Source organism: Zootoca vivipara, chromosome 1, assembly GCF_963506605.1.
Source record: "Zootoca vivipara chromosome 1, rZooViv1.1, whole genome shotgun sequence".
Classification (NCBI taxonomy): Eukaryota; Metazoa; Chordata; class Lepidosauria; order Squamata; family Lacertidae; genus Zootoca; species Zootoca vivipara.
Genome location: NC_083276.1, coordinates 6,729,774 through 6,746,726, shown reverse-complemented (window position 1 = coordinate 6,746,726; position 16,953 = coordinate 6,729,774). Strand labels below are relative to the sequence as shown.

The 16,953-nt window shown below is 45.0% G+C and overlaps 2 protein-coding genes across 13 annotated transcripts in view; one reads left to right on the top strand and one right to left on the bottom strand.

Moving 5' to 3' along the window:
• ARID4A (AT-rich interaction domain 4A) overlaps positions 1-5,659 on the bottom strand; it is a 58,900-nt gene extending 53,241 nt beyond the window's left edge. For 2 of the 5 annotated variants that reach the window (XM_060271117.1, XM_035103952.2), the window contains exons 1-4: positions 5,499-5,659; positions 3,957-4,489; positions 2,123-2,233; positions 677-742 (exon numbers count right to left, since the gene is read on the bottom strand). In XM_060271117.1, coding sequence (XP_060127100.1) covers positions 677-742; positions 2,123-2,233; positions 3,957-3,962 — 183 coding nt within the window. In that variant the 5' untranslated portion in view covers positions 3,963-4,489; positions 5,499-5,659. The remainder of the gene's footprint in view (positions 1-676; positions 743-2,122; positions 2,234-3,956; positions 4,490-5,498) is intronic. The other 3 variants (XM_035103934.2, XM_060271136.1, XM_035103943.2) reach the window with 3 other exon arrangements.
• Positions 5,660-6,420: 761 nt separating this feature from the next.
• Positions 6,421-16,869, top strand: LOC118079594 (putative methyltransferase C9orf114). Of its 8 annotated transcripts, none has more exons than XM_060271100.1 (5): positions 6,421-6,648; positions 8,772-10,092; positions 12,125-12,398; positions 15,363-15,445; positions 16,614-16,869. In XM_060271100.1, exon 2 carries the CDS (start codon positions 8,804-8,806, stop codon positions 9,926-9,928), a length of 1,125 nt encoding a protein of 374 aa, XP_060127083.1. In that variant the 5' UTR covers positions 6,421-6,648; positions 8,772-8,803; the 3' UTR covers positions 9,929-10,092; positions 12,125-12,398; positions 15,363-15,445; positions 16,614-16,869. The 8 variants fall into 8 exon arrangements, with proteins under 8 accessions (XP_060127083.1, XP_060127075.1, XP_060127058.1 ...); XM_060271092.1 differs by having other exon boundaries at positions 12,122-12,398; XM_060271075.1 differs by having other exon boundaries at positions 11,112-12,398.
• The last annotated feature ends 84 nt before the right edge of the window (positions 16,870-16,953 follow it).

Below are 16,953 nucleotides of genomic sequence, written 5' to 3'. Positions count from 1 at the left end.
CTGTGTGAGATTATCAGCTGTTGTGCGGATTGTGCCTCCTTATGCCCTCCCTCAGGATAATACCACTGCTCATTGAGCAGCAGAGAGAATAATAGTTGTTTGGGGCCTTCCCACTTCACACAGAGCAATGGATGCATCCAGCACACTTTTTCCTTAGCAGACTTTGACTCTCCCTCTCAGCAGTAAAGTCTTTCAAGACTAAAGAAGCCAATGCCCTTAGATGTTGCACTTAAAGGCTTTTTATTTCAACAGCACTTAAGTGCAATGACTGTCCTCTGAAGTGGGACCTGGGTGTGTTTCATTGTCAGCTGAATAGTCAGTCGGTACTATCATGGAACCAAGACTGAAAATTATCCCATGGAAGGCCAAGCTTTTGGACTCAGAAACTTTGTATCAAGTTTCTGAAGTGAGGAATGGTTACATAAACATTGCACTGAAATATTCTACTTTATACAGTTAATTTCGTAGTTTTCCTTTCGTAGTTAATTGCTTCCTCAGTTTTTTGACTGAACTATTTGTAGATCTTCACTTTAATATTTCAGTGAAAAAACATATGCATGAATATAAGAACTAAAGTCAAACAGGAATGCTGTCGTCATTTGGCTCACTGTGAATCAGGCATTTAACTGCAGTTTTTTTGAATTTACTGATAACTTTTGGAAACATGCATACATACCCTTAAAGGTCCTTTCACTTGGTCATCTTGCACCAACTGTGTTGAATTATCCTGTTTTAAGGTCACCTGCATATTTTGAGAGGGATTTTAAAGAAAACAATTTCACTTGCAAAGAGGTTTTAAAAAAATGCATGTCATTTACTGTGAGATTCAACGTCAGCCCCCTTGAGCAATGGACTTTCATGTGTGCACACAAGACTTTTATGCGCCAGTAGGTTTCTCCCTAAATTATTCCCCAGCAGGTATGAGGACTTTCCAGATCCAAATGGGGGTGGGTGCAGAAGGGGAGGAAGTCCAAACATGCACATTGCTGTGATATCGGATCTCACCCTATATGCCAGCATGCAGAGTAGAACTTTATTCTAAGTAAGATTTTTTCAAACATGGAAGCTTGCTTTTATTAAAAGCATCAAATAAAATGGTAGCACAACTATGGAAACAGCAAGAAATTTGATATCATACTATCAATAGAATATATGGTATTTGTCTGATTGCAAAGTCAGGTCAATAAATGATCTGAGGGACGGGGGACACCAGAGATGATTCCTTAGTAGATCCATTTTTTACATACAGTGCAGTACATTGAAACTCGACACAAATCAAAGAAGAACACGTTTTAGCTAACTGAAGTTTATGCCACAACAACAGGACAATCATACACATTTTCACTCAAAAGGATGTCCAGTTATGGTTGCTGGGACTTGAAAGTGCGCACAAGACTGCAGTCTAAATCTGTGAGCCTTTTAAAAGGTGCCATGAGACTCTTGTGAGGCAAAATACCAACATGACCATGGCTTCACATGCAACTGATCCATTAACTCAGATCCATTAGAGATTTGCTTTCTCTTGATCAATGACTGAGCAAATCACAATTCCTGCTACACCAGCAACTTAGCCATAAGCCTGTCTCTTTGATAACACAGCAGATTACACCAATTAGAAAGCTCTCTTAACGATCCAGCAACTGTAGACCCGTCCACTCCATTGCTAGAAGATACCCTTAATGGAAACACTTCAGAAATGAATTTATTTTCAAAGCTGAATTTCTAGATATCATACAGGTGAAGCCTTACTCATTTCAGTATTTACAAAAAAGCCCCATCAAATTTATAGTAACCACAAATTGTTGATTGATTTTTCTTTCTTTTTTTTAAACAAAAACAAAAAACCTGCTCTTCAGCAAAGACAGAATCCTAAAATGAAGCTGCACATACCCAAGGGGGAAATGCAGGGTTTTCCCGATTCTCTCCCCGACCCCAATGCTGTAATGATGCTACCTTACATTTTGGCAAGCTTCTTATTTCCACAGGGTGCCTTTTTGGGCTGGGCTTCCTTAGCAGCAGGATGCATGCACTTTCATGCAGAAGGTCCCTGGGTCCCTAGCTAAAAGTATCTAAGGAAATAGGTGATGTGAACGACCTATGGCTAATGAGTGCTCTCTCTTACCTTGACTTTCACCAGCCTTTTTACCGTCTTAATTTTTGCCTCGCAGAAGGCACCCCGGTATTTGGCACTGACATCAGTCCCAACTGTCAGGTAGGCAGGCTCATCTGCTGCCTGAAGAAAGAGCGAAAAATGGTCAAAGGGTATGCATTCAAGCACACTTCTCTCTTGGCACAACTTTAAGCTTAATCATAACAAAAGCACGATGAAAAACTTTTAAGTCTCCAGGAAGTAACTGACAGACTAAGACCTGCCGCTGGCAATCAGCGGAGTTGCATATGCACGCAGGTTTACTCTGACCCAACAAGTCTTTAGAATCTATTGCATTTAGTTTATCCATTCAGAAAAACTCTAGTCACCAAAATGAGAAAGGGCTTGGTTTTTGTGTTTTGCTTTTACTAAGATACCATATAGATTAACCCAAATCTTTATACCATTTGTCATCTACTATTTGGACAGCACCTTGCAGTGACCAATACTTAACAGTACACACTGGAAACACTAAAAATAATCCTACAAGTCTTTGAAGAAGTGCACAGTATTCAAATATTGCAGTTGTAAACACAAAATTTGGCAGCTGCTGCTTCAGCCAGTGGATTTTAAGTCTTACTGGCAACAAGTGGTTTCTCAGGCAGACATACCAAAAGTAACTTTTTGTTTAGGAATACATTTCTCATGTACAGTTGAAAGGGAAAAAAACAAGCCCAATTGTTGTTTAATGAGGATAGAATGCAACACTAATTTTCCTTAGTTTCCTGTTCACTTTTTCCAAAAGCTGCACTCCCAAAAAACCAAACACCTGGATACAGAACAGCAGAGGTTAACAATGTTTTGACTACTGATACAACACTGCATCATTTGCCAGCTTAACAGCCCATTTATTAGAAAATACTTTAACAGCACATTTCAACAGGGTAGTTCCCAGGTAAGTGTGCATTAGATTGCAGCCTTAGTCCAACAATTAGGGCTTAATTCATTAGAAAATAAGTATAAGGCAGTGTTTTATGTACTTTCACTTTGATCAACTTTGACCATACTGTACTTCTGTTCAATGAATTAGTATCATTGAATAGTGACCTTTTTAATGATAAGTAATCGCTAACGAACAAGTAGCACTGAATAGTGATGTATTTAACAGCAAGTAACAACTAGCGAACAATCTTACAACCCAGCAAGTGAGTGGGCAGGGATACAATTTCACTTCCTATTCCCAGTACACCATAGTGGAAAACAGCAATTTCGACTTTTCCGAGAAACGTTTGAAACACAATGTAAGCAAGAATTTTAGCATTGATGTCACTGATATAAAAGTTATTGAAAGTAAAGAACCAGATTAGGAGATGTCTCAATTTATTTATTTCCAGAGCTGGAAAGTAGCTTCCCAGTGAGTACACATAAGTAAAACAAAATTCTTGCCACCATTTTGGAACTGCAAATAAAAACATTTTCTTCCATGCTTTAAATGCAGAGGGTACCAACTTCAATTTCCAGCATCAGGTAGCATGAAATAGAAATGACCTCTGCTTGAGATGGTGGATAGCCAGTAATAGCCTAGACGAATCAATAGTTTGACCTGGTGTGAGGCAACATCCTATTTTATGCGACTGTATTTCTATACTGTAATATTAAATTGTTCACAGGGTTTGCAGAGATATGTGGCTGTTCAGCAAAAGGTAATCTTCTTAGCAGTGGCATATGAACCACATTTCACTAAATATGTATTCAACAGGATGATGTACTTTTAACATTGAAGGAAAATAATCATAGCAATACAAAATCATTAGCAGGCTAGAGAACAGAAGAAAGGGAAAATTGAGAAGTTGAGAAACAGATTTACCTTCATCTTTGAAGGTTATTTGAGGGATTCCAGCTCAGAAGTTTTCTCTTTACCACAGTTAAAGAAAAATCTAGAAAACAATGAGAAAATGGTAATATTAATACACGTAATTAGAAAAAAGTGACAGAACTGAAGAGCAAGAACTTAAACTATGATGTCAATGGTCAATTATGAAAACACAATCCTCTCCTTAGTGTACATAACACACAACTTCTGCATCTGTAGAACACCCATTCCAGGCCTCATACTGACAAGGAGAAGGAAAGTGCTGAAAAGTAGTAAGCAGGAAATTTGGAGTTCTGGTTGAGAAGTAGCTGATGCTGCTACCTTCTCTCTATTTCAGCTCCCTCTTGCTCATCTCTGCATCCCCCGTCAGTAACTGTCATCCATCCTTTTTCTCTTCAGCCTGCCAAGAAAAGAAACTCTAAGGCCACGGAGAAGACATTCACTTAAAGGAAGCAAGAGGATGATCAAGAAACAGGAGCAATCCCAGGAAGCCAGGATCTTCAGCCCCCCTCTCAGCTTTCTTAAATCTGAAAAGACAGACAAAAATATATCTGAAGGTAAAAATGCTGCCTGGCAAAGGGGAGGCTGACAGGCCAGTCAAATGCAGACACACCCTCCATTTATGACTTCCAGCTTGATCCTCTCTATGTTTACTCAAAAGTATGTACTCAAGTGGGACTTGCACCCAAGGGTGCACAGGGCTCCAGCAAGTTGTCGGCAACATCCCCTTCACCCGCTTAGCAAAATCACTCTTCTGCCTTGCAACGCTGAAAGGCACCTCATGCCTTCTTTCCCCACCCCCTGCACTTAGTTTCCACTACGATTCACATCCAGGCCTTGCTCGAAACAAGCCCCATTCCTTTTAAACGCACTTCCCCATATGCCGAAGCCCTCCTCCTTCCGCCCCCAAGAGTGAAAACAAAATTCGTGCTGTTTTGGAAAACCTCCTCTTTCCCCTATGGACTCCGAAAGGAAACACATTCCCCCCCCCTTTCCCACCCACCCGATTAAAAAACTCACCCCTCTTCTAGGCCTTGGCCTCTAGGAACCCCCTTCTTCCCCCTGGCCTCCCGGCCCACCCCAACAGCTCCCCAACACACAGTCGCCTCGGCCCCCCAAACAAGGAGATGGCAAGCGGGGGGAGGGAGGGCAAGAACCCCTCCAACCCCCCCCCTCCGAGGAAGGCCAAGGCAACTGACGAAGGGCTTTCTTTTGGGGGGGGGAGAAGAGAAAAGAGAAGTAATGGGAAGGAGGCCCGCCCCGAGCTGAAGGGGGCCTCATCCAGATGTGGCGGGGAAAGAGAGCTGCTCAAAGTGTGGCAAGAGGAAGGAAGACTTGGCCGGTGTTGTTGCTCCTCCGTGAGGGGAAGGAGGCAGAAGGCAGCGCGTCTCCTCCGCCTCCCTTGGCCCCCGCCGCCGGTCAGGCATTAGAGGAGCAGGAGGAGGATGCCGCCAGGGCCCTCCCGCACCCTCCGGAGGGGATCCCGAGTTCCAGCAGCAGCCCGGCCAGGCCCCCTCAACCCCGCCACCAACTCACCGCCGACGAGGATCCGGCGGCGGCGGCGGCTGCCCGTTTCCTTCCTCCGCGCGGTACGGTATAAGACGTGGGCGCGTCTCCGCCGTCCGACCCCGAGCAGGAAACAAGCGGCGGCGACGGCGAAGGACGACGACGACAACGACGGAGCGAGCGGCGGCAGCGGGGAGGGAGGGAGGGAGGGAGGGAGGTGGGGAAGGAGGCCGGGCCTGTCGTCTCGCGCCTCAGCTCCGCCTCTTCCCCGCCCCCGGCAGCCCGGCAGCTCGCGCGCTCTGGCTCTCTGACTGACGGACGGACGGACGGGACTCCCTCGTCCAGCGCTGCTGCCTTCCGCGGCTCAACACCCAAATAACAAGCTGTTGAGCAGGATCTGCGCTGCGCGGCCTCCCATTGGCTCCTCCCCTCGCGGGGCCCCCTCCCCGCCCGTGACGCTCGAGGGGGCGCTCTGCCCCGCCCTTGTTGGGCGCCGCGCGCATCTCCCGCCTTTCATTGGACTGCGGAAGGGCATCTCTCCGTGTCGCGATTGGGCGGCCGCTTTCCTCCGCCCCACCCACACCCGACTTCATCTTCTTCTTGTTCTTCGTTTCCCCGCCCACCTTTCTCCCCCATCTACTCCCCCTCCCCATCCTCAAAGACTTTTCATTGGTCCAAACCGAGGAATGGCGAAGCGCCGTTGGACGACCGGGGGCTTAAAAAAGGGAGTGAAGTCAAAGTTTCCAGCCGCCCCGCCTCCCTGGGCTGAGAAGGGGAAGCGAGCGAGAGGCTTGCAGGGGCCGGATGTGAAGCGCCGCGAGAGGAGATTGGAGGAGGACTTGGCGGGGCAGGAATCTAAGGAGCGGGTGGGCAGGGGGGGGGAAGAATGAAGAGGAATGGCGGGAGGTGATTGGCTGCCTGCGCCTGTCTCATGAAAACGGAAAGGTGGAGGGCGGGGCCAACAGAAGCTTGCGGAGGCGGCGAAGAGAAAGCAGAGTCCTAACGCGCATGCGTCCTCCGGCCGTGATGGTTTCATTATTATTTTCCTCCCCACCGCCTTCGCCAGGCGCCATTTTGTGCGCTCTTCAGTCACGTCTCGGTCCCATTTCGTTGAGACGGCTGGAGGTGAAGGGGAGCTGAGGAGCGGCCCCGGCGGAGGCCCGAGACAAACGAAGCCAAGGTAGGTGTGGGTGCGGTGAGGCCTTTTAATGTGTGTGTGGGGGGGAGAATGTGACCTCCGTCCATTGGCTTAAAAACAGCCACATTTTGTGTGGCGAATGTCGACGGGCGAGGAGGGCCGCGAACTCCGCAACCGTTACCGCGGAAAACTGTTTCAACGGGCTGAGGTAAACGTTGCGTAGGGGGGCGGGGCTGCGGACCGGAAGCCGAGTGTGACGTCAGGACTTGCGCGACCGCCAGTAAGTGGGCGGGGCTTCCTCTTCCGGGTTCCCCCCCCTCGCTCTTCCTTTTGATAGACCAGGGGAATGAAGTTTACACCCGCGAGGATCTGGAACGCGGGATATTTTTCTCCCACCCTCGTATTTCTTGAAAGTGCTTAATGGCTGTACCTTCCTCGTGAAAAGGGCCTTGTCGTAACCCTACTTTGCTATAACGTTTTCAATTTTTTTGCTCCAGTAAGCTGTGGCGCCTCAGGGGCGCTTTTCATGGAGAGGGATATGCATTTTTGGATCAGGGGTGAGATCTACCCAGATGGGCACACGCGTGGAGGCTGTCCATAAAGCAGCAGGGCCCTGCTCTATTGTGCTTGAACCCCCGCTGGCTTTTAGCTTCCGCTCCTCATTCCATGTATGTCTGCACCTTTCAACCTAGAATAGTACTTTCGTCCTTTGATGAAGAGGGGTTCTAGCCCACAAAAAGCTTCAGCTGTTGTCTTTCTTCAGCTGTGCAGAATTAAAACATTTTCTATTAAAGACTAGCTTGACTTCCTCTTCAGGATTAATGTTGCTTATTAGCTTTAATAGCACTCTCCTATCATGCTTACTCATAAGTAAGCAGCCGAAAAATTGTCCCAAGGAAAGGACTACTCTCAAGTCTAAATGCTGTATGCTTCTCTCTCCCCACCATATCTCATACCTCCAATATGCCTTGTGTGAGCCACTGCTCAATGTGGATAAAGAGATGTTTGTGCTGCAAGGGGAAGCAAGCTGTTCTTTCTTTGTAGTGCAGACGTTTTGTGCCTGTGTTGTATTTCTAGTAAATGCAAGTTGCTCAGAGATCCTTAGTTTTTTTTTAAAAAAAACAACAACAGAAGATCTGCAATAGTCCTCCCACCTTGTTGACAAAAGGACAATTCTTTATAAATGTGAAGAAGAATTAGGAATTTTGTGCTCTCCATCAACTTTCCAAGTGATGAAAAGAAGGTAGCTTCATAAAGGAGTGCTTTTTTGTCGTCAGTAGGGTGGAAACTTCTGCCATGATTATGAGTAGAGCTTTTTACTGAGGATTATAAGAGGATAAAATAAAATTTCATGAGGGCCTATCTCTTGTCTTAGGATTCATGCTTCTTAAATCACTTCGGCCCATCTTTTATGTGCTTGTACTCTTTGCACTCCAGATGTCCTTATGAATGCACTGGTTGTTCAGGATGGTAATTATGGAACTAGGGACAGTGTTCGAAACTCCCATTGTTCTAGGCACATTGTGCGACAGAATTTCATAAGCACAAGCAGTTTCTGAGCTCTGGGCGCAGTACTGTGCCTAAGATTTCAGATTAAAACTGCAGAGTGGAAGGAAAGGGGGACCTCTTTCTGTCTCCTGACTTCCAGCTACTTTCTGAAGACTGGAGAAGAGACCCTCTTAAGAATAAAAAAATTCCTTCAGTAGCACCTTAAAGACCAACTAAGTTTTTATTTTGGTATGAGCTTTCGTGTGCATGCACACTTCTTCAGAAGTGCATGCACACGAAAGCTCATACCAAAATAAAAACTTAGTTGGTCTTTAAGGTGCTACTGAAGGAATGTTTTTATTTTACTTCGATCCAGACCAACACGGCTACCTACCTGTAACCTCTTAAGAATATTAGGGAGTGGGCAGGGGACGGACTAGACCATGTGAGAAAGGACCATAATATTTTAGCTGCAGTTCATTCATTTTCAGCTTTGTGTTCTTGTTATTAAAAAAAAAGCGCGCCTAGGCATTCTGTTGTTGTGCCCATAACATAGGTTTAAGGTGCCATTTAGCTCCTAGCTTTCATATCAGTTTAAAACACAGGGTAATGCTTTCACTTTAATAGTCAAATAAAACTAAAAGGGTATGAAAATACCTTAAATGTGTCTTTTGCAGAAGCTGTCGGATGGTGATTGGACGAGTGGAACATGGCGGAGAAAAGCCAGGCGAAGCGATTACGGGAGGGAGAAGACAGAAAAATGGACTGGCGCAAATGGAAGCAGGAAAAGAAGGAGGAGATGAAGAAATGGAAGGAGCTGAAGCTGTTGAGGAAACTGGATAAGAAGATGATGCAGGAAGTGACAGAGAAACAGAAAGAGGAGGAAAAGCCCATTGAAGATAAAGGACGGAACTACACGGTCAGCGTTGCCCTTCCAGGCTCCATTCTCAGCAACGCCCAGTCGGCAGAGTTGCGGACTTACCTTGCCGGGCAGATTGCCAGGGCCTGTGTCATCTTCTGCGTGGACGAGATTGTGGTGTTTGATGAGCAAGGGGAGGATTCAAAGACGGTGGAAGGTGAATTTGAAGGGATCAAGAAGAGAGGTCAGGCGTGTGTGCAGCTGGCACGGATTCTGCAGTACCTGGAATGTCCCCAATACCTTAGGAAGTCTTTTTTCCCCAAACACCAGGACCTCCAGTTTGCAGGGCTCTTAAACCCCTTAGACAGCCCCCACCACGTGCGGATAGGGGAGGAATCAGAGTATCGGGAAGGAGTGGTTTTGTCACGGCCCACCAAGCCTGGTCGGGGATCCTTTGTGAACTGTGGAATGCAAAAGGAGGTACAGATCGATAAGCAGTTGGAGGCAGGCCTTCGTGTTACAGTGCGTCTCAACCCACAGCAAAATCCAGAGAGCAAAACACAGAAGGGGGTGGTCGTTTCATCGCACCAGCCCCGAACTACTTCTGGGCTCTACTGGGGCTACAGTGTCCGCTTGGCATCCTGTCTGAGTGCTGTGTTTGCTGAGTCCCCATATAAAGAAGGCTACGATCTCTCCATTGGAACCTCTGAGCGAGGGGCCTCTGTGGACCAGGCAACTCTGCCTCCTTTCAGACATGCTCTGATAGTTTTCGGAGGCTTGCAAGGCCTGGAGGCAAGCGTGGACATGGACCTAAACCTGGAGGTCACAGATCCAAGCACCTTGTTTGACTTTTATTTGAACACCTGTCCGGGGCAGGGCAGCCGCACCATCAGGACCGAGGAAGCAATTCTCATCTCTCTGTCAGCGCTGAGACCTCGGATCGAAGAAGCAGTGAAGAAAGGTAGCAGCCTCTGAACAGAAGCAGAAACTCAAGCATCCAACCTGGGCAGACCGTCATCAATCTTTACCTCTCCCAGCCAACTTAACACCAAAATGTGAAGCAGGACCATCTTCTCTCTCTGGTGGGAGTTCAGGAAACTCACCTCCCTGCTGCCACTGGATGACTGAGAGCAGAACAGGTTGGAGCAGGGGTCAGCCAACGTTTTCAGCAGGGGGCTGGTCCACTGTCCCTCAGACCTTGCGGGGGACTGGACTATATTTTGGAGAAAAAATGAACGAATTCCTATGCCCCACAAACAACCCAGATATGCATTTTAAATAAAAGCACACATTCTACTCATGTAAAAACACGCTGATTCCCGGACCATACGCAAGCCGGATTTAGAAGGCAATTGGGCCGGATCTGGCCCCCAGGCCTTGGTTTGCCAACCCATAGGTTGGAGAGCAGCCAGACACAAACAGAGGGGGAAAGGGGAAAGCACGCCTTGGTTTAAGACCGCTTTGGTTTGAGAACGGAGTTCTGGAAGAGATTAAGTTCATAAACCATGGTACCACTGTATTGGGGTTTTAGTCTCTGGTTTTTCGCTTTTTGAAATGCTGGGTCTGTAGGTGGAAACATTTTGGTTCAGTTAAGATTGTTTGGGCCAGCTTCATTAATTAGCTATTTGGGTTTGCTTTTGGTCGAAAAAATGTGCTGAATATTAAATCATTAATGCCCTATCATTTTGAACAGAGAACATTGCTACTGAGCAGTTTCATCCATTGTATGAAAGGAATTGTTTCTTATATGGTTTCCTAGAAGTATTTCATATGAGCTTAAGTATATTGTATAATTTACTTTTGTACTTCCACCAGTTTGAACTCCATCTTGTACCCCACTTTCAAGAAGCACTTGTTTGATATTTGTAGGGGGAAATATGCCGGCACCTCCTTCACAGTATTTAAATTGTTTTAGTTAAGAAGGATTTGCAAGCAATAGAAATTTACACCAGTTTTCAAATCAACACAAAATAAAACAGTTGTGACATTTACAGAGAATGAGGTAGATATTCATCATACTTCTGGCTGCATAGTCATCTTGTCATCTGTGACACACAAGTTGGAATGGGGTGGGGAGAGGATGTCCTTCCTCCTTTGTAATTTACAGTAGCTTAATTCTGCCACCTGTGGCTAACTTGCTAGGTGTTTCTTTTTGCAGGTTGGATACAGAAAATACAGGACTGTTCATGAAGGTTTTAAGCAGGGCTCCACAAATTGCTGGGCTTAGTAGTAGTGAGCCATTTGTATTGGCCACTGGCTCCTCTCCTACACAGAATCCTCTGGCACACATGGGAAGGAGCTGAGTCAGCTTTTCACCTACACTGGACTTTCTCAACACACTGGAAACAGCAAGAGAGATGCTTGTAATATCTTCCAAATGAGGTACTAAAAGAGGCAGGCTCCTTCTTTGTGTGTGTCAGAGAACTTGGAGAGAGAGAGAGAGAGAGAGAGTAGAGTCTCTTTCCAACCTGTTTTGAAGAATGTCTGCAAAGAATGCAAATGAGGTAGTGTATCTTGCTTTGTCCAGGACAGGCACCCCCAAACTTAGGCCCTCCAGATGTTTTAGACTACAATTCCCATCTTCCCCGACCACTGGTTGTTAGTTAGGGATCATGGGAATTGTAGGTCAAAACATCTGGAGGGCCGCAGTTTGGGAATGCCTGGTCCAGGACATCTAGGAATTGCCAGAAAGAGACCATTAGTAACTGCTGGTCACGCTTGACTGTATTTATGGATGCTTGCACTTGACTACCCAGGACAGTGGTTTTCAAACAGTAGGGCAGCCTCCCTTTAACATGTGGAAAGAGAATTCAAAGTCAAAAAGAGATAGATCCTTAAGCCATGTAGAACCTTCCTATCTAGCAGGCCAAGACATGATGGGCTGAACACCCAAGCAGAAAATCTTCATTGATTCATACTGAGTTTAAGTGGATGAGTGAGCTCCTACCTAATTTGGCAGGAGCTTCTCCCTTTTTCTAAAACTGTTACCTTGTTGGAAAAGTGTCCCACATGCAAAGACCTTTGCATGCCATGAGCAGACTGTTGGTTCTGATTTGACAAGGGGAATAATAGGACAGAATTGATTGAGAAAGGGGTGGCAAGTTCATACTGAGCTGGGGTCTATAAGCTCTTGTACAAAATGCTGATACTTTGTATCTATTATTCCAGCAGCAATTTCTTTCTTTGAAACTTAACCCAATGAGGCATCAGAGGGACGCGTTCAGCATGGCGATGACAAATAAACTTGGGAGCACCTTGCAAAGGACCCTGTGGTGCCAAATGGCATGTAACGGAGGATGCTGCCGCCGTTGTGAAGCTGGGCTATCTAACTCAAGAGGAAGATAATCCGCACGGCACATAGGATGAGCGGGACAGCTGAGTGAGGGCTGCTGCACTTTATATGTTGATGCCGCAGACAAGATGGCTGTAAACTACGACTGAGACGGTGGGTCTTAGCACTGGCTCTGAATAGTTGATCCCGATATACGCAGTACAGTGTATTTTTTTGCATTGTGATTGCAGTTGGGGGAGGAAACACAGCTGCACTGTAGGTAAACCAAATACTCCAGCCATAGACATTGCCTGCTAGTAGACAGCTATTATTAAAGCGACCCTGCTAGGTAGATGGGTGGGAATGGGGTGTGAACTTCAATCCTTACATAATATGAAAATAATAAAGACCGAACTATCACAAGAGTATTCTGTGTCTTTGTAAAATAAACTTGTATCACATAGCAAATTAGTACTTCATATCATAGCTGACATGCTGTCCTTCGTGTAGTGAATGCTGTTTGATGTCTGTTGGGAGACTCAGTTCTGATGCTTTTGGTTTTTGTTACGCAATTAGGCTTAACTTAGGTTATTTGTTCTAGCTAGCATATATCTGAATAGGTCCTCATAAACCTGGGCACCAAGAAGGGAAGGAAATGTATGTAGCTGCATTTTTATTTTCCTCTTCTGTTTTGCCTCATGTCCCAGTTCTTAAATGAAACAAGGTGTGAGTGTCTGATTTTATTTTAGGGAGGGGGACGCTAGCTGGGTTGTACACTTCAAAGGAAGTAATTATCCTTAGACGCTCAGATGTTCGACTTGGGCAGTTGCCACTGTAGGCTGCATCAACTTGTTGGACATCAGTTTCTTTAAAAAAAAACCTTGGACATTGTACTAACTCAGAGTTTGTGGTACAAAAAGTGGCTACAGTTGAATACACAAATTCATGCTATTAACCTATGTGTAAAAGTCTACTTTTTTTTAAGAAACACAGTGAACACAATGGGAGGAATGAATGGCTTGGTTTACATGTTGGGTTGGGTTTTTGTTTGGTGTTATGTGAATGAGGCTTGAGCTTGTGTGCTGCCCCCTCCCCCTGCAGGCTTTGATTTCAACCTCCTTATGTGAAACCTTGATTTACTGTTAAAGTCAGACCAGCAAACTAGTAGATGTGCTTTCCCTCGTATTCAAACCAGAATGCCTGAGAGCCCAAGAATCTCTCACAATGCAAAAACATTAACTGCTGTTGTGTTAGAGGTGAGCCAATTCAATGTGAATCAGCTCCCATGCTGCATTTCATCACAAGACTGCTTTTATTATCATAGTTTGAATAATAATAATAATAATAATAATAATAATAATATATTTATTTATACCCCGCCCATCTGGCTTTCTCCCAGCCACTCTGGGTGGCTCCCAGTCGAGGGCTGCCTTCAGATGTCTTTTAAAAATAGGATAGCTGCTTATTTCCTTGACATCTGATGGAAGGGTGTTCCACAGGGCAAGCACCACTATCGAGAAGGCCCTCTGTCTGGTTCCCTGTAATCTCACTTCTCGCAATGAGAGAACTGCCAGAAGGCCCTCGGTGTCCAGGCTGAATGATGGGGGTGGAGACGCTCCTTCAGGTATACTGGACCAAGAGGTAACTAGAGCAAGCACCACTCTGGCGAGACAGTCCGCGGGCAGGTAGGGTCTCAGCCTGCGTACCAGATGGAGCTGCCCTGGACACAGAATTAACCTGTGCCTCCATGGACAGCTGTGAGTACAAAATGACTTCCAGGCTGCAGACATGGTCCGTCAGGGGCACAGTTACCCCATTCAGGACCAGAGAGTCCCCCCCCACCCGCCTGCCCCCTATCCCCCCAAAACAGTACTTCTGTCTTGTCAGGATTCAACCTCAATCTGTTAGCTGCCATCCAACCTCCAACCGCCTCCAGACACTCACACAGGACATTCACCGCCTTCACTGGTTCTGATTTGAAAGAGAGGTAGAGCTGGGTGTCATCTGCATATTGATGAACACCCAACCCAAACCCCCTGATGATATCTCCCAGCAGCTTCATATAGATATTAAAAAGTGATATCCAAGAATAGGCTACAGCTCTTGCTGCTTTGTGGCACAAAAAATATATTGGGAAAGACTGCTAAGACTTCATAGAGTAACACTTTTAATCTGCAAAACCTGAGTGTGTCCCACCCACTGTGTGCTAAGGTAAGAAGGAAGCAGCTGAATAAATTCCTGTTGCTTGCACACTCCACCATTGCCGCCTGCCTTTTTTCCTGCTGTCTGCTCACTGCTTTTCTCCTGCCCATAAGAGCTACTAACAATGATTTTTCCAAAGAAAGAAAAAGCAGTTCAGCTCTATAGCAGCTGTAACATATTTTTGTCATGCCAGGCTCTCCGTGGCTACTTGATTGAGATGGAGATGAACAGTGATTAGAGAATCCTGGAAAAGTTTTGGGTGTCCCTCCAGTTACTGATCTGGCTAAATTGGACATTAACAGTTTTTAGAAACTTGGAAATATAGTTTGAACAGATACCTTTTAAAATGCATTTTAAAATTAATACATCATAAATAATTTACATGCTGCTGTGAATGTTATGATAATGCCAAAGGTATAATACTTGTTCCAGCCTGAGCACCCCCCCCCAAAAAAAAATCTGTCTTGCAAACAGTGATTCAGGCACCTTCCTTCTGTTTTTCTCCAGGTTCTGGTCTCTCAATTGCTGCCTCTCCAGAGCAGTATTCTAGCTCCATAACACCACAACTAGAAGAAAACTTTATATTACCAGTTGGTGCCCTTTAATGCTGAAAGCAGTAATGTGCACATTGATAATAGAATTGTAGAGAAGGGACCACAAGGATCTTCTAGCCCAACCCTCTGCAAGGCAGGGATCTAAGATTAAGAGCCTCACACTCTACCGACTGAGCTATAAGAGGGTCTAGACTGGTAATGACAGCAGTATAGAGAAGGAATAGGCACTGTCAGCTGCTGGAGGATTTTACTATAATTTATTGAACCAGGCAACTTGGAATACAGATATTGCCATTTGTGCAGAAGCGTTAGAGCAGAGGGAATGCCTAGGGGGAAAACAGCCAGGCTTTCTAGAGTTGTAACTTCTTTTTCTATTTGCTAGGTGCCTTTCAAGTTGCTTACCGTCCTGTTCCAGAGAGCATTTGGAAATCAGTGTTTTGTTTATCCACCAAGCTATCTGGAAAGGTAAGATAATTTCTCAATATTTGCTTGCTATGTAGTGTGAAGGTTTTTCCCTCCCCTTAATTTGCATGTTGCCTTTTGTGCTTTGTTGTGTCAGAATTGAATAATCATATATGCTGATAGTGAACTCATTCTCTAAGTGCTAATCCTTATGGAGCTAGTCCAACACACAAGTAAAATCCAATCATAGGCATCCCAATGTTTTTCCTCTGTAAAGCTCTGCTTGTGTGGAATAATGGCACTTTTTCTTCCATCCTCGCTGCAAGCAGCAGCAAATGAAAAAGCAGCTAGACTGATTTTCATTGCTGGTTTTTTTCTTCTTTGTGGAATGCTCCTTGTAAGGAGGTCCCTGGATGCCTGTCGGAATGGATAGCTAAGAGCCTGGTCAGTCAAAGTTGCTAATATTTTTTGTGTTTAATGAGAAACCAGGCATTTTGCAAAGAAAAGCAATGTGATCTCAGAAATAGCTCTGCATAGGGTGATTTAAGTTTGGTTGACATCCTCCTGGAGGGATGTGGCTGATTAATCCCATGCTGCTTGGGAAACACCTAAAAATACCACATTGTATAGCTTTGTCTACTGCCTTGGTTCAGCTGATTCCTTCCTACTCATAGCTATACAGGACAACCACCAATGGGAATTGGGGGGGGGGGGAGGTAGAAGGGCAGAGAAAAGTTATGTGAGCTGGTTCTGTTCACACAACCCTTTGATCTGTATCTGTCTACCTGGGTTTTAGTATGTAAAATATGCAATTTGCTAGTATTAATTTCCCTGTATATAATTACTATTTTAGGATGACAACTTGTTTCACTTTGATGTTACAAGTCAATATAGCCTTTATTCTTTTTAACTCATGTTAAGATTACAAATAGTAATGGTGTATTGCAGAAGCAAATGTTTAGTTTTGGCTTCCACCCAAGCTCAGTAGCTCTTTTCTGTATTCTCAGCTTATGCATTCTATTATGTGCAAATAATTCCTTTAATTGTATGGTGTTAGCTATGTACTGTTTGATTTTTCTCTCTAAAGGGGACAGGCTTTTTTTTTTTTTTTGCCAGTTGGACACAGTATCTTCAAAACATTTGTGTGATTTGTCTCTTCCCCTTGGATGAGAACATAGCGCTTTCCCCAATATTTGAATGTTTGTGTCATTTTAATCTTTTCCTTCAACAGAATTGTGACCATGAACGTACAGATCCCTGCAGAAAATCCTTCCCAAGGCACAGAACGGTGTGAGCTTGTGCGTATGGCCGGAACCATGATGAAACATCAGCTATCTTGCTTGCGGGATTCAGTAAATTTGTGTTGACTGCTTATAAACTGTTCTTCATTAAGCTTTCATTGTATCCAAGCACTGACAGAATGTCTCAAGATGAACAGATACTTTAAACACTGATGATTTATGGAATAAAAGCCTATTTTATGATTACATTGGGCATCTTTTGTTTACCTTGCAGTAGCTAGGTGCTTGGACAAACATGCTTTGTGGATGTTTAAGACTCTCTTCTAAGGG

Excerpts from the sequence above, each read along its gene's own strand:
- LOC118079594 (XM_060271100.1), top strand. The coding sequence starts at position 8,804 with ATGGCGGAGAAAAGCCAGGCGAAGCGATTACGGGAGGGAGAAGACAGA.